The sequence below is a fragment of the Mastigoproctus giganteus genome, chromosome 11 (assembly GCF_048544385.1).
Source record: "Mastigoproctus giganteus isolate SK-2022 chromosome 11, ASM4854438v1, whole genome shotgun sequence".
NCBI classification, from domain to species: Eukaryota; Metazoa; Arthropoda; class Arachnida; order Uropygi; family Thelyphonidae; genus Mastigoproctus; species Mastigoproctus giganteus.
The window spans coordinates 60,377,677-60,392,687 of NC_143585.1; the positions used below are offsets into that span (position 1 = coordinate 60,377,677).

General features: G+C 36.1%; 1 protein-coding gene across 1 annotated transcript in view; it reads left to right on the forward strand.

The window, feature by feature from the left end:
- The window catches only part of LOC150078041 (uncharacterized), a 119,978-nt gene that overhangs the window by 93,751 nt on the left and 11,216 nt on the right, over nucleotides 1–15,011 (forward strand). The window contains exons 7-8 of the mRNA XM_090384439.1: nucleotides 6,362–6,448; nucleotides 10,388–10,547. Of these exons, the coding sequence (XP_090240565.1) occupies nucleotides 6,362–6,448; nucleotides 10,388–10,547 (247 nt within the window). The remainder of the gene's footprint in view (nucleotides 1–6,361; nucleotides 6,449–10,387; nucleotides 10,548–15,011) is intronic.

The following is a 15,011-nucleotide window of genomic DNA, read 5'->3' on the forward strand; positions in this document are numbered from 1 at the left end:
TGGCAAAGGAACTAATCAAACCATTAGCCATAATTATGAGAGCATGTGCAAATGTATCCCCAATTCACAAAGGGGGATCGAAGGGTGACACGAGTAATTAAGACCAGTTAGTTTAACTTCTGTTCCAGGTAAAATAATGGAGTCACTGGTTAAAGATGCATTGCAGGATCATCTAGACAAGACTGCAGCAATAATTCAGACACATCGTGGGTTTTTTTAAAGAAAAGTCTTGTCTGACAAATTTGATAGGATATTATGAGGTGGTTACAAAGGAACTGGATGCAAAAAATAATTTTGATATCATATACTTGGATTTCAGGAAAGCTTTCAACACAGTTGCGCATGGAAGACTACTGTACAAATTGGAGCAGAATGGTATTAAGGGTAAATTGCTACAATGGATAAAAGGATAGCTGAGTGAGAGAAGACAGAGGGTGGTAATCAATGGGTGCTGCTGTTTGTGGACTAATGTTATTAGTGGAGTCTTACAGGGTTCGGTGTTGGGTCCACCGTTGTTTTGTATATTTATGAATGATATTGATGAAGGTATATCAATATCAGGCTTAGTGTCGAAGTTTGCAGATGATACAAAGTTTGGCTGGGTTGTTAATGACATAATGGTAGTGTGCTACTGCAACAGGATCTAGAAAATTTGGGCAGATGGGCTAAGAAGTGGCAACTGAAGTTTAACCTTGACAGATGCAAAGTACTACATATGGGTTGAAGTAATCCCAGAGAAACGTACCAACTGTGTGGTACTACACTTAGGGTGGTAGAAAATGAAAAAAATTGCAGCCTGTTTGTATTGTTCAGAGAACTTCATAAGTTCTCTGAACAATACAAACAGGCTGCAAGAGCAAGTCATGGGGTTTTGTCAAAGATATACAGGAATTTTGCTAGCAGGGAAAAGGAGGTGATTGTCCCTCTGTATGAGGCAATGGTCAGGCCACACCTTGAGTACCATGTACAGGTTGGGAAGCCTCAATTTAGGAAGGATGTAGATTTGTTTGAGCATGTACAGAGAAGGGCAATACGATTGGTGAGGGGAATGAAGGGATCCTCTTACCAAGAGAGACTTAAGTTCTACAAATTGCGGTGGCTGGAGACTAGGCACCTGCGCAGTGATCTGATTGAGGTGTATAAGGCCTTGAATAGGTTGAGCACGCTGAATTCTGATGGGATCCTTCCACTTGTTCAGATTATGAACCTAAGGGGACATAAATCCAAATTAAGAAAAGACAGATGTAGAATAGATGTGCGGAAATTTGCCTTTAGCCAGTAGGTGGTTAATTGCTGGAACAAACTTCCATCTGTCGTTGTGGAAGTTGATAGGTTGAACAAATTTAAGGAGAAACTGGACAGGCATTTGGAGGGAATGGTGTGATTTTTTTTTTTTTTTTTTGACTGATGCTGCATAATCTCATACACTTGCTTTCTTGCATCACATGCCACTACTACTACTACTACCTTGGTTTTCCAATAAATGTGCTAAGGCTGTTTCTGTGAAGAATGTTGCATATCATAATTGGTTCGTTTCCAATTCTTCAGTTTCATTTTCTGCCTACACCAAAGCTTGCAACAATTGTAAAACAGTTATTAATCAGTCTAAACTAGATTTTGAACAGGCTAAGAGTAGAAAACTTGCTTCTGGCCCTAATCGTAGCCAACCATTTTGGTCTCTTGCCAAAGCTATTTGCCTGGTGAGAACAGAGATGGACAACTTTTACCCATCTCTGTTCCCACCTCTGTCAAAAACAGATGGTTCTGTTGTCACTTCGGCCAAGGATGAAGCTGACCTGCTAGCATCCCATTTTTCATTTTACTTCAAACTCATGTATTAATGATCTTGGTAAGACACCTCCCACCATTCCCAACATGCTCCATTCAATGCCAGATATGGTCTTCTTTCAAAAGGATGTCGGAACAATTTTGACAAATCTTAATGCTCTGAAAGCTCCAGGTCCTGATGGTATTTCTCTACTTGTTCTCAAAACCTGTGCTCCTGAACGTACTCCTGTTCTTTGCCACCTTTTTTCACTTTCTTATTCCAAAGGTGTTTTTCCTTCTGCTTGGAAATTTGCTCATATCCAGCCAGTTCCTAAAAAGGGTGACAAGTCCATCCCATCCAATTATCGTCCCATTGCAATTACTTCTACTCTTTCTAAAGTAATGGAGAAGTCAATTAACCGCCAACTCTTAAGCTATCTAGAATCTGATCAACGAACGCCAGTATGGATTCCATCAGTGTCGATCCACTAGTGATATTCTGGCTTATGTTACCCATTTATGGACAAATTCAATGGAAAAGTTTGGTGAAACACAAGCAGTTGCTCTTGACATCTCAAAGGCTTTCGATCATGTTTGGCATAAAGGTCTTCTAAACAAGCTTCCATCTTATGGTTTGCCAACTGTTTTTTTGTAATTGGTTATCCAGTTTTCTCTCTGATCGCTCACTGAGGGTAATGGTAGATGGCTCTCTGTCTTCTAACTTCTCCACTATTGCTTGTGTCCACCAAGGTTCAGTTCTTTCTCCCACTCTTTTCCTCTTGTATATTAATGACCTTCTTCCATTGACTGTAAATCCTATCCATAGTTTTGCCAGTGATAGCACATTGCATTCCACTTTCCATTTTGAGAAACCTTGCCCTGCTCAATCAGCCTTCAACTTCTTGAATATCCGCTACCAATTCCTTAAATGCCGATCTCCAGGTAATTCTCCAGTGGGACAAAGACAACTTAGTTGATTTCAATCCTTATATCTTGCAACATGTCTTATATCTCGCAAAAAGCATTCTTCTGCTCCTATGCTTATCTTTGGTGACACTCCAATTTCTAGGCAAAATGATATACTGTATCTCTTTTGGGGATTACCCTGACTTCTAATCTCTCTTGGCACACGCACATTACAAATATTGCTTACTCTGCATCTAAAAAATTTGGTTTTCTCTTTCGCTCTCGGTGTTACTTTTCTTCCAAACAGCTGTTCACTCTTTACAAATCACAAATTCGCCCTACCATGGATTATTGTTCCCACATCTGGGGCGGTGCCCCCAAAACCTCTCTCAGGGTTCTAGATTCCATTCAGAAGAGGGCAGTTGGGTTAATTAATGACTCATCTCTAACAGAGTCTCTCCACTCGCTGTCTCATAGACGTACTGTTTCTGCTGCATGTCTTTTCTACAGATAGCTCCATGGGCACTGTTCTTCTGATCTGAATTTGCTTCTAGAATTCCCGCTCTCTCTTTCAAAACAGTCCGAACACATGCCGCCTTCAGCCAACATCTATTTACTGTCCAACTTCAGACTCACAGAACAACTTTTCATTTTCCTTGTTTATTCATTGAACTGCCATTTTCTGGAACAACCTTACTTCATGTCTTTCCCGAAAATTAGTCTACAGAAGTTCGAGTCTAATGTCAACAAATATCTTCTCTCGTCTTCTCAACCTCCAACCCAAGCATGGTATTAAGTACTATAGGTTTTAATACCTGTTGTGTTTGGGGTTTTCATAAAAAAAAATATAGTTTATTAAGCTATTATCCTAAACTATACATTAAGATGACGTTTCAGGCACCTTGCCAATGCTCCCAGAAACCTTATGTGGTTTCTGGAAGCATCTGCAAGAGGAGTCTATCAGCAGCATGGTCTGATGATGGGTATAGGTAAGATGCCTGAAACGTCACCTTAATATATAGGCGAACAGCTTAATAAACTATATTATTAATTTCACGTGGTATATGAGTGGTATTGAACATAGTAATAATCTTAATGGTAAACAACCATGTAACATCGTTCCCCAATCATATTACATATTATTGTTATTTACTATATAGAATTATCCTTAAAACAAGATTCTTCGTATTAGATCTAAGTTTTATTTATAAAAAAGAGCGGGAGTGCAGTAGCACACCCTCTTTGAGTAGACCGGGGTTCAAGCCCCCTGACTGCTGAATATGGTCGATCTGCCAACCCGCACTGGACCAGCCTGGCAGATTATGGTCCATTTCCCTCAGCATGAATTGTTGAGGAGGCTTCCATCCTGCAGTGGGTTGATAATGGCTGCACTTTACTTTTACTTTATTTTTTTATTTATAAAAAAGTTTTAATTATACTAAAAAAAAAAAAAAAATTAAGATTTCCATAATAATAATCCTTAGTTATTATCTCTACTGTCACTGAAGAAGTGCTAAGAAAAAAATACCACAAAACGTTCGATTCCATCCATTATGTACATATTTCCGAATAAACAGAATAATAATATGTTAGGTTTAGAGTGTAGCTTGGTTAGCTGTAGCTGGATGAGGCAGATAACCAATAGATGAAGGGCTTGCTTGTCTGCTTTTTCAAAAAGGATATCTTCAGTTTTAGGGAAATTGAAGTTAAATTTGTCATTGAATCAGTCCACCTTGTGGTTTTAGTTTGTATAATGGGAAGTTTTGTGTGTCCCTGGGATGGATGTCACTTTAGGATGAAATTTCAAGATACATTTTGTTTGTTTTTTTCTTGTTTCTTTCTTCCCCTTGGTTCTGTAGTTATTGTTTTTTTTTATGATATGATTTATCTTAGTCTTTACAAAAGGTTATTTGGTTTATTCATAATGGTAGATTAGTAAAAGTATTTGTCTTACTTGTATAGTGGGTCTTGAAACTGATCATTGCTTGTTTCTGAAAATTGTGTTTTAAAAGATATAAGACAGTAGAATTTTCCATAAACTCTTATTATCTGTAATACCAGATCTGCTGAAATTCTTAAATTGAATGTGGCTCTCTTTTGAAGTACTTTCCAACTACTTCTTGAGAAATTTCAAGATATTGAGTAATTTAATTGTTCCTCAATATTTTGAAATATTCAGACATGTATAGCTAATTCATCTTCATTTTTATATATCAGGCTTGAATTTGTATTCTGCAGTGAGCATTCTGACAGAGGCAAAATAACAGTAACCTGAGTGAAATGCATTCTTTCTTGCAAGTCTAGAGTCGCATGAGACAGCCTGGAAATTAGCTGAATTATCAGTAATTTTAAAAAATCAAATTTAAAAATTTTTATAAGCCCCATGTCACTTATATGACAGATTAATAGAATATATATGTATACACAGAGTTGGCTTTGCATTAGCAATACCTGTCTAATACTTCCTCGTACAGCTACCTTTTGCCCATAACACAGCCTATACGAGTCTTGGCATGGCCTCCACAAGCCATTCCTATTGATTGGCATTCCCATCAAGCCATTGATTAATGGTGATCAGAGGACCCTGGGCATGCTACAAAAACAGTCCCCAAACCATAACACCACTGTCTCCAGCCTGCCAAACCCCAACAGTGCATCCGGGTGTCGTGGCCTTGTATTTCTTTCTTCAAATGTTGAATAGGCCTATCAGCATGATAGAGTTAGAAACAAAATTCATCAGACTGGGCAACAGATTTCCACATGTCAGTGGTCCAATGTTGGTGCTTATATGCCCATGCAAGGTGCAGTTTCTTGTATCTTGCAGTGAGCATGGGTACTTGTGATGGCTGTCAACTGCCATAGCCTATACAAGCTGTCTGGTGCATAGTCCATGTGGATATTGGTCTTGCTATTCCTATGTTGTACTGGGTGGTTAGCTGGGCTGTTAGCTGTTTATTACTATATAAATAAGAGTAGAATGCAGTTTAATTACAGATTAAAAACACTGCACACCACAAATTTTTTGTGAAAAAATAATCAAGTTTATTGAAGTTTATCATTCCAATAACTTTTTTTGTTAATTTGAAGTTTGACAATGTTTCAAAATCCTTGTAGATGTCATTGTCAAGTGTAGAATGTGGAGATGACCATAAGTGAAGCATTCTCCACATGGTATCTCAGTAAACAATTATAAAATGGGTTAGACTAAAATTTAATTTAAATTTTAATTTAGATTAAAATTTAATATTTTAATGTTACTATATTATAGTATTTAAGTTTTTTTTCACCCATTTTTTTACATATATTTATATAACAAAAATACTTTTACAGATATGGTGCATTTTTGGATTTTGCCATTGTACAGCATATCAAATGGTTAAAGAAAATATAAAGATAATAAATACTAAAAAAGTTATTTTTCATTATTTTCTCCTCAACTCATCAAATAATTTACTAAACATTAACTATGTGCATATTGCTGATAAGAAAAACCACAAGTGGAGGAACATATGGGATGGTCATAATTAGCAAGGGTTACCCGAAAGCCTAAATTACATGATATAATTCAAGTCCCAAACCATAACACCTATTCTCTATTGTTTTTTCATTGAAAGTTCTTTTTTAATAAATTTTATTTCATATATTATTCTCAGATTAGTACATCTAATTATAACTTTTTAACTCCAAGGCTCAAATGTTTATGGGTTATCAGTGCCAAGAACAGCAAAAATGGGAGGAAGCATATTCATTCTTTAAAGCTGCAGCAGCACAAGAGGTTAGTACATTGTTTAACATGATTGGTGTTAAGGAATTAGATATTTGTTAGTATAAACCAGAGCTGTAATGCTCAATACGTTCTACATTGATATCAATATTTGTAAAATAATAAGAGTTTACCTCAATATAATACGTAGAACACTTCCGTATATTACTCTCCAGCAATTAAAACAAAAAAATGGAAAATCTTACATAACAGTAAAAAATAATTAAAAATCAATTGTGAACACAATTAAAAATTAAATTGATTAATTTAAAAAAAAATGCAAAATGATTTTCCTTCCTGAAGCTGACAACACTTTGACCGTATGTTGTGATCACAGGAACGAAAATTACCGAATAGGGGTGAGCATGAAACTTAAATAGGGATTATTTGTCTTCGCGCATGCTCGTAAAAGTCCATGAATCAGATATTACAAATGGCCGGCGAACATTAACAGAATTATCATGTAATTTAATTTCGACAGTTTCTGCAATTAATAGTCTGGTATAATCACGTTGGACACTAAGTATTTTGGCCTTGTTAAATAAAAAAGTATGTTTTTCGTTAACAGCATTAAAGGCTAATTCTGACACTATTGAACAAGGAGCATAAACTGAGGCTGCATGTTGATTAATACGAAAATTCAAAGCAAAATGCATAGAACCTTGGTACGACGAGTTGCAATCACTGCAAGAAATGTTGTATATCAGATCATTTATTTGTGTTGCGAATGAGGAAAGGATTAAGCGATTTTTCAGTATAGTGTGTAGTTTCCGCATTGGCCTGGCCACAGTTTTAAATTCGGTATCTTTAAAGAATCTGTTAAGCTGTTTGTGCCACTGTTCAACGTATGGGACAGAAATAAAGTATTTTTTAATATTACAATTGTTGGTTGAAGTAGTATTTTGTATCCTATCCCTAACTTGTATCCTAATTCGGTTTATTGTAGCAAGGGGATAACCCCTGTTTAAGAATTTGCTGGTTAATATTTGTATTTCTGAGCCCAAAGAGGTTCCGTCGTTGAAACTTATAGGCATTTAGAAATTGATTAATGATAATAGATCTCTTGTAGGAAAACGAGTGATAGCTGTTATAATGTAGAAGCATGCCGGTGTTTGTAGGTTTACGATAGATGTTAAATTGGATTTTATTCATGTCCCGAGTAAGTGTGAAATTTAGAAAATTTAATGACTCTGTATCCGTATCCTCCCTTTCCAGTGTAAATTTGAGTCTGTAGTGAATATTATTAAATTAATGTAAAATGTCTTGGATAGTACTACTATCGGTAATAACTAGAACATCGTCTAAATACCTCCCATAGTATGTGATACGGGGTAGAAAAGGCGTCAAATGTTTATGCTCGATTGTCGAGAGATATACCTCTGATATTAAGAGTAAATAATACCAAATATAGCTGTAATTTCCAAGTAAACTCTTAAATTTGGCACTTTTAGGATTGCAAGGTCTGGATTTTAGACAGATAACTAGTGGCTGAGCAGTTTTAGAGGAGCACATTTCAATAAACATTAAGCACAGGCAACTTGAATTTGTTGACACCTGTAAACATTTATAATGATAAAAAATGGCTTTTAGCAAATTGAATTAATATTTACAGACATAAATATTAGTTCAGTTTTTTTATTATTATTATTATTATTGTTGTTATGAAAACCCTAAACATGAAAGGTATCAAAACCTATAGTACATAGTACCATTCATGGGTTGAAGATGAGGAGGGAGGGGATGCCAGAAACTTTGCTCTGGAGACTAAATATTGCTAAATGTAAACAAATGACAATAAACAAAGTTACAACAAATGTCATTGAAATGCCAGTTTTAAATGCATGTTGGTACACTATCAGACAGAATATCATTGAATGTACTTCAGAGAAAAAAATATTTTTGAATTGGAAGATAAAAAAAATTAACTATTCTCCTAGGTATGTGAAAATAAATCTATTATTTGTATTCATCAGTATGTCACTATTTATGGAAGAGATTAACCATAGGTTTAATGAAACACATTTTTCCAGCTGTACCCACACTAGGCATTTCACTCTCTCTCTTTGCTCTCGGCTGTTCTGTAGTGACATCAAAATGGTCACCAGCTCCACAAGTGCTGTATGACTAGACATGTAGCTGTAATTTCCAAGAGCCGCACTAAATTATGGTTTACCAAATAAGAGATTGCGCTGAAAGAATGAAACTGTATAGTATCACAGAAATTATAAGATTTTGGCAGGATTTTCTTGTCCTTTCAACTGTTTTTGTAGCCAGAAGCATTTCGACTGCATAGATAATGCAATGGTCTTGATTGTCATAGGATGAACTTGTCTTGGTAATGAGTTTCTGTGATCTAGTACTACCTTCAAAACAGTTTTTACAATTGGCTTGTCTTTGTCTCTCTTGTCACTAGAGACTGCCTGCTATCTGGGCGCCTCCGTAGCCAGGTGGGCAGGAGCGGCAGTGCATAGCACACACATTTCTTGATTAACCCGGGGTTCGAGCCTGTGACCACCAAATACGGAGGATGTGGAAAGGTCAGGGAATGACCACCGCATATCCCCTGAGCAATATGGCCTTAGTTGCAAATGCTCCTAAAAACCAAATAACAACAGCCTGCTATCTGATAAGTTAGACCTGAAACACTGCCATAGCATACTAGTCTGATCTTTTAAATAAATGACCAATTAATCTTTTGGCAAGGCCCTCTGTTTGAAAGTAGTGCAATGCCAGGGTAACTTGTCCCAAAGGCAAGTTTGTTTTGCTGTGAAAATTAAGATCATTACATCACTGTGAGGCACCTCCGTAGCCAGGTGGGAAGGAGCAGTAGTGCGTAGCACACGCTTCTTGATTAGACCGGGGTTCAAGCCCGTCACCACCAAATGCGGAGGATGCGGAAAGGTCAGGGAATGACCACCGCATATCCTGGAGCAATATGGCCTTAGTTGCAAATGCTCCTAAAAACCAAATAACAACAGCCTGCTATCTGATAAGTTAGACCTGAAACACTGCCATAGCATACTAGTCTGATCTTTTAAATAAATGACCAATTAATCTTTTGGCAAGGCCCTCTGTTTGAAAGTAGTGCAATGCCAGGGTAACTTGTCCCAAAGGCAAGTTTGTTTTGCTGTGAAAATTAAGATCATTACATCACTGTGAGGCACCTCCGTAGCCAGGTGGGAAGGAGCAGTAGTGCGTAGCACACGCTTCTTGATTAGACCGGGGTTCAAGCCCGTCACCACCAAATGCGGAGGATGCAGAAAGGTCAGGGAAGGACCACCGCATATCCTGGAGCAATATGGCCTTAGTTGCTAATGCTCCTAAAAACCAAATAACAAATAACAAGCAAACATCACTGTGCAGTTTAAATCTTGTAGCAGCAAAAACTAAAGGACAAGTTAGTCCGGTCCACATTTTATAAAGGGAGAAATGTTACCCCTTTTGTATGGATTCTTAAAAAAAAGTGCCAGAATGCTTTCTTAATATTCCCAGATTGTAAAATGATGACATTTTTTTAAAATGTGCTGAATTTTACAGTTTCTGTCTCTCGGTAATTTCACTAATGTGTTGCATGCACGCTAGTGTTGCCCATCCCAATGTGTTGCCATATACATTCTGAGTTTGACATCCCTGGTTTACAATGGCATGGTTATTTATTACACTTTTAGTTCTGCCTTTACAAAACAAGTTTGGTAAAGTTCAGAGATTTTTTTTTTTTTTTTGCTAAATACAAAAAAGTCTTTTTCCTTATGTTATGTAGCCATTCTGATACTAATATATGAAATTGCTAATTTTGTTCTTTGTTATAGTAAATAGAAATAATAAATAATTTCTTATAATAACTAATAGAAAAAATTATACAACTGTAAAAAATATCAAGAGTTAAGGATATAATTTTCTTTTTATTGAATTTGCTTTTTATAAAGTTTTTAACAAGGAATTATCTTACAGAATGTTGAAGCACACTATTGTTTAGCATTATGTTATGAGAATGGCTTGGGAGTATCACCAGATCTTGCTGAAGCCGCTAAATTCTACAGTAATGCTGCCAGTAAAGGACATGAAAGAGCACAGTATAATTTGGCAGTATTCCACGAAGAAGGGCTCGGTGGTAATGTATTATTTTACTTAATCTTTCGAGTACAATTTGTTGTGATGATTTTTCTCAATTTACTTTTTGGATGTCTGATATTTTAATGGCTATTGATGTGCCATATGTAAATTCAGAGTATGGTTCTAATAAACATCATAAATATTGCCAAATCAAAGGCCAGATATTTCCTTTGTGAAAACCTAAATAATTCTTGAAGAACTTCAGAGTTTAAAAAAAAAAATGATTTATAAATACAGAGTGTCCATAAAGTCCTTGTGCACTTTAAAAATGCAGTAACTTAGGTTCTATACAAGATAAAAACAATCTGTAAAATTAATTTGAAAGGTAATTTATTCAAGATTTTTAGAGTACATTATTATAAGGTTGTTAAGATTCAGCAAAACCTCCACCATTACTGATACAAAGTAGTGCAATTTTGCAATTCTATAAACATGTTCTCCAGTTGTGTTTCACTTACAGCATTAAATGTATTGTGATCATATGATAATCGTTTAAAGAGCAAGGTTTTGAGGAGTAAACCAAACTTATAACATGCTCCCATAGAAAAAAATGTCAAACATTTCAAGTGTGAAGTGGCAAGGTGCTCCATCTTAATGAAAAACCATAGTGGCTCCAATTTCTAATTGTTTAAGTTAAACATTGCAAGATAATTATCACCATTAACCATTCTTTCTTCACAAAAAAAAAAAAAAAAAAAAAAAATCCCAGAATTGTGGTTTCTCTGTCCCCAAATGTGGAAATAATGGTGAGTAACCTTACCACTAATGTGAAATGGTGCTTCATCGCTAAACAGTACATTATCAAGAGATAAAGTGCCGTTTTCAATGTTGTCATTAAACTTATGACAGAAAACTAATCTTACATGGTAATCCACTTCCAGCAACATTTGATACATTTGGATTTTGTAAGGCTGAAAAGCTTCCTTCACAGATGCCACCATCTCCTCGTTTAATCCAGGCCTTCCAGTTTGTAGCTTATCATTAATGGAACCAGTCTCTTTTAACTTCTTAATCCATTTTGAAATTGAATTTCTGTACAGTGCTTCCTTTGCATAAAGTGTAAAGTGTGTTAGTTGTCTGATGGCACTAGGGGTTTCCCCCATCTCTGCGTTGTATTCTTTGTGAGTGACACAGAACTCTGTGGAGGCCAGAGATTTAAAAAGTGTGTGGGAAGTGGTCTGTTGTGTAGCATTATGTTCTGTTGTTTCTCTGACCATTGAGACCCACCGTTGCCCACACTTTGCCATGAGGAGGCAGGTCAGGTCTTAAATAACCTAGTAAATTATTTAAGTATTCTGGAAGGCTCCACCATCTAATTTACAAGGATTTCAGTGGCAAGGCCTAAAAAAAAAAAAAAAAAAAAAGGAAAAGGGGGGGGGGGGGGAATGTATACACTAGATTTGGCCAAAAGAGATTTACAAGAAAACGGTAGGATTTAGACGTTGATTAGAATTTGGCGGCATTGTTAAGTGGTGTACTCTGTCGGTTTAGTAAGAGAGGGGAGGGAAGACTGGGGTGAACACAGAAGAATAGGGACGATAGAATAGGCATCCCCAAAGAGGTCAGTGGAGACGAGCCCCACCAGACGAAGTATGGGGGGGTAGGCAGGGAGGAGAGGAGACAGACCTGTCTCCTCCCTCCCCTGCCCGGGGATGGGGGTTTTAAAGGGAACTGGGTTAGAGTACCCAGTTCAGATTGCCAATGGCATGTCAGTCCCAGTAGTGTTGAATCTGGTAGGAAGGTCAAGCTGCCCATCCCGCTCCAGAGGTGGGATATGTTAGTTGGCAGCGGGGAACCCACCAGGCGAAGGGGTGGGAGAGACACACATTTACTTCATTCATAATCTGCATTCTCACTCTACTTGCATTCTATTTTTATACTTTTTTCTTGTTTTATATATATATATATATATAATCTTTTCTTTTTTCACTCATACTCATTCATCTTTTTCTTACACACCAAGGGGGGATGCAATGATGTGTAATGTAAATTTAAATACTAATTAAAACTAGAGTTAGTGTGTAAATAACTGTAGCATTTATGGTTTGTGTTCTTTTTTTTCTCACACACTTACACTTTCATTCATTCTTCTGGCTTTCATTTCATTTATTCAACTCTTGCTTTCTGCACTGCCCTCTCTGAGCACCGCAACTTACTGTTATTCTTCAGTTGTGGTGCAGGACTAGCCGCAAATGTTTTACGGCCAGGGGAGAATGCAATGATAGTGTTGTTAGTAAATGTTTGTTAGTATATATATATATATATATAAAGTAATGTAAGTTATTATTAACTTGGTATTCTTTCGGCCAATTACATTTGCTCTTCCACTCATTCCCATTCACTCTCTTTCCCTCATGCTAGGTCCCTCTTTCTTTCACCAAAACTACCATTTATTCCCTTTTATCATAATTCGTAGTTCACTCAGTGCCCAGCCTATTCATTCTACATTACATCCCCTTGCTACTAGCTTACTGATATTTTTCAGCTAATCTGCTTCCCTGGCTGCCTGTACATCTCCCTCCCCTACATGGTGACTTATTTGGCTTCCTTTGCATAATTTGTCATAAATTTTCTTCTGACCACTGATATAGACTTAAGTTCTACTAGCTAGAGGGCACAGTTCCCTACCTCCTATATTGAAACCATCCATTGTAGGGTAGATTATCAAAAAAAAAAAAATAAAAACTAGAATAAGTTACCTTTCAATGCATTTTACAGATCTCATATGGAAGCTGCTAAATTATTGCAGTTTTAAAGTGTACAAGAAATTTATGGACACCCATAAATTTCTTGTGCTGGTATAAGTTTGGGAGTGGTGGTTAATCTTTTGTCATATAAACCAAATAATTTGCTATTGCATTAAGAAAATGAAAAATGATTAGATTCTGGCACCTGTCTTGGAAGCTTTTCAGAAAAGCCCTTTGAATATCACAATTTTTTTTTCTTATGGTGCAAACATGAAAATCATATTCTTGTCTGTTGCTCTGTGTTTTAATATCATGTGTATTGTTATGTGTTTTCATAACATTTTGTTTGACCATTGTTAATGTCTGTGTTAAATTTTTTTGTTTACCCAATTTTATTCATGACATTTCATAAATTAGAGGTTATTGAGGTTGCTGAAAACAGAACTGATTTAATTTGACACCCTGTTCAGGAATTTATGTCTTAAAAATATTACACTTTTGGGAGAGTTGGGAATAAGTATTTTTTTCCAAAATGTAAAAAGTCTGAGTAATAAAATACCAGCCTTAATTAACATTGTATTTTTTCTATGTTATTACTGTCACAAAAACATTAGAAAATTACCAAGGTTTTTGAATTTAGCTATACTATGTAAATATATTTTTATCAGTGTAAATGGGGAAGATCATATTGGTGGCTGGTTTGTATTTTCCTTGAGAAAAGATATTTTGAAACAATATGAATTTACAATGGAAACATGGAAATCTTGAAAATGTGAGTTCAAAACACACTAAAGTTGATAAGATTACTGATTCTGTTTTTTTTTTTTTTTTTTTTTTTTTTGTTTTTTTTTTTGCCAAGTAATGAACCATTTACTCTTTGTTTGCTTTCAATCCGGAAAACAAGACTTCTTTAATTGTGGAACTAATAATTCTTATGTTTTCTTTGATTTCAACAGTTTTTAAATTTGCTCTTGGATATTTAAATTTTCATTGTTCAAGAATGTGAAAGCTTACAGGGAGCAATACCGAATTATCTTTGCAGGTAGCACAGGGGTTACAATTGCTATCCTTCCAAATTGGTGAAAAGGCCCAGATCCATTCAGACTGTGAATGAATAAACACTAGTTTCATTTAAACTAGTGTTTATTCATTCCTGCATTAATTATTAATGATTTTTTTCATACAGGTTTTCTTACGATGTAAATCAATCAATATGTTTTATACCACGTGGTTATAAAATAAGTTTCCCTATTCAGGAGACCCTAGTGTCAAAATGGTTTAGTGCTGTGAAAGTTGGTGGGTGTGTCATTTAGGGTATGGGGAAACGATTTGTAGAAGAAAAAAATTAGTTCAAATTTCTGCCACCAGGGAAATGGCGCTGCACATATGTAAAAGATGTCATTTACTTCAAGACACGCTGCTTACACAAACGGCATCCTGTTAGATAAAAGCAGAAAGGCCACTGTCAATAACTATTATGGCTCTTACAAAAAAAGAATGTGCTCTTTTAGTAAAACTGTTCTACCAGAATAATAGTAATGCTAATGCAGCACTACAAAAAATATTGGAAACTTAAAGGTTTGCATAAAGGACCTTTGACATCAGTGGGGCTTCGAAAATTAATAAAGAAATTTGAAGCGACCAGGGAGTTAGGTGTAATTCCAAGCAGGGGACAACCGTGTACCAGAACGGAGGTAGTGGATGAAGTGGCAGTTGCAATGGTCAGAATGCAAAACACTACCAGTCAGTAGTGCCAGAGGTGTGTCAAGAGACTC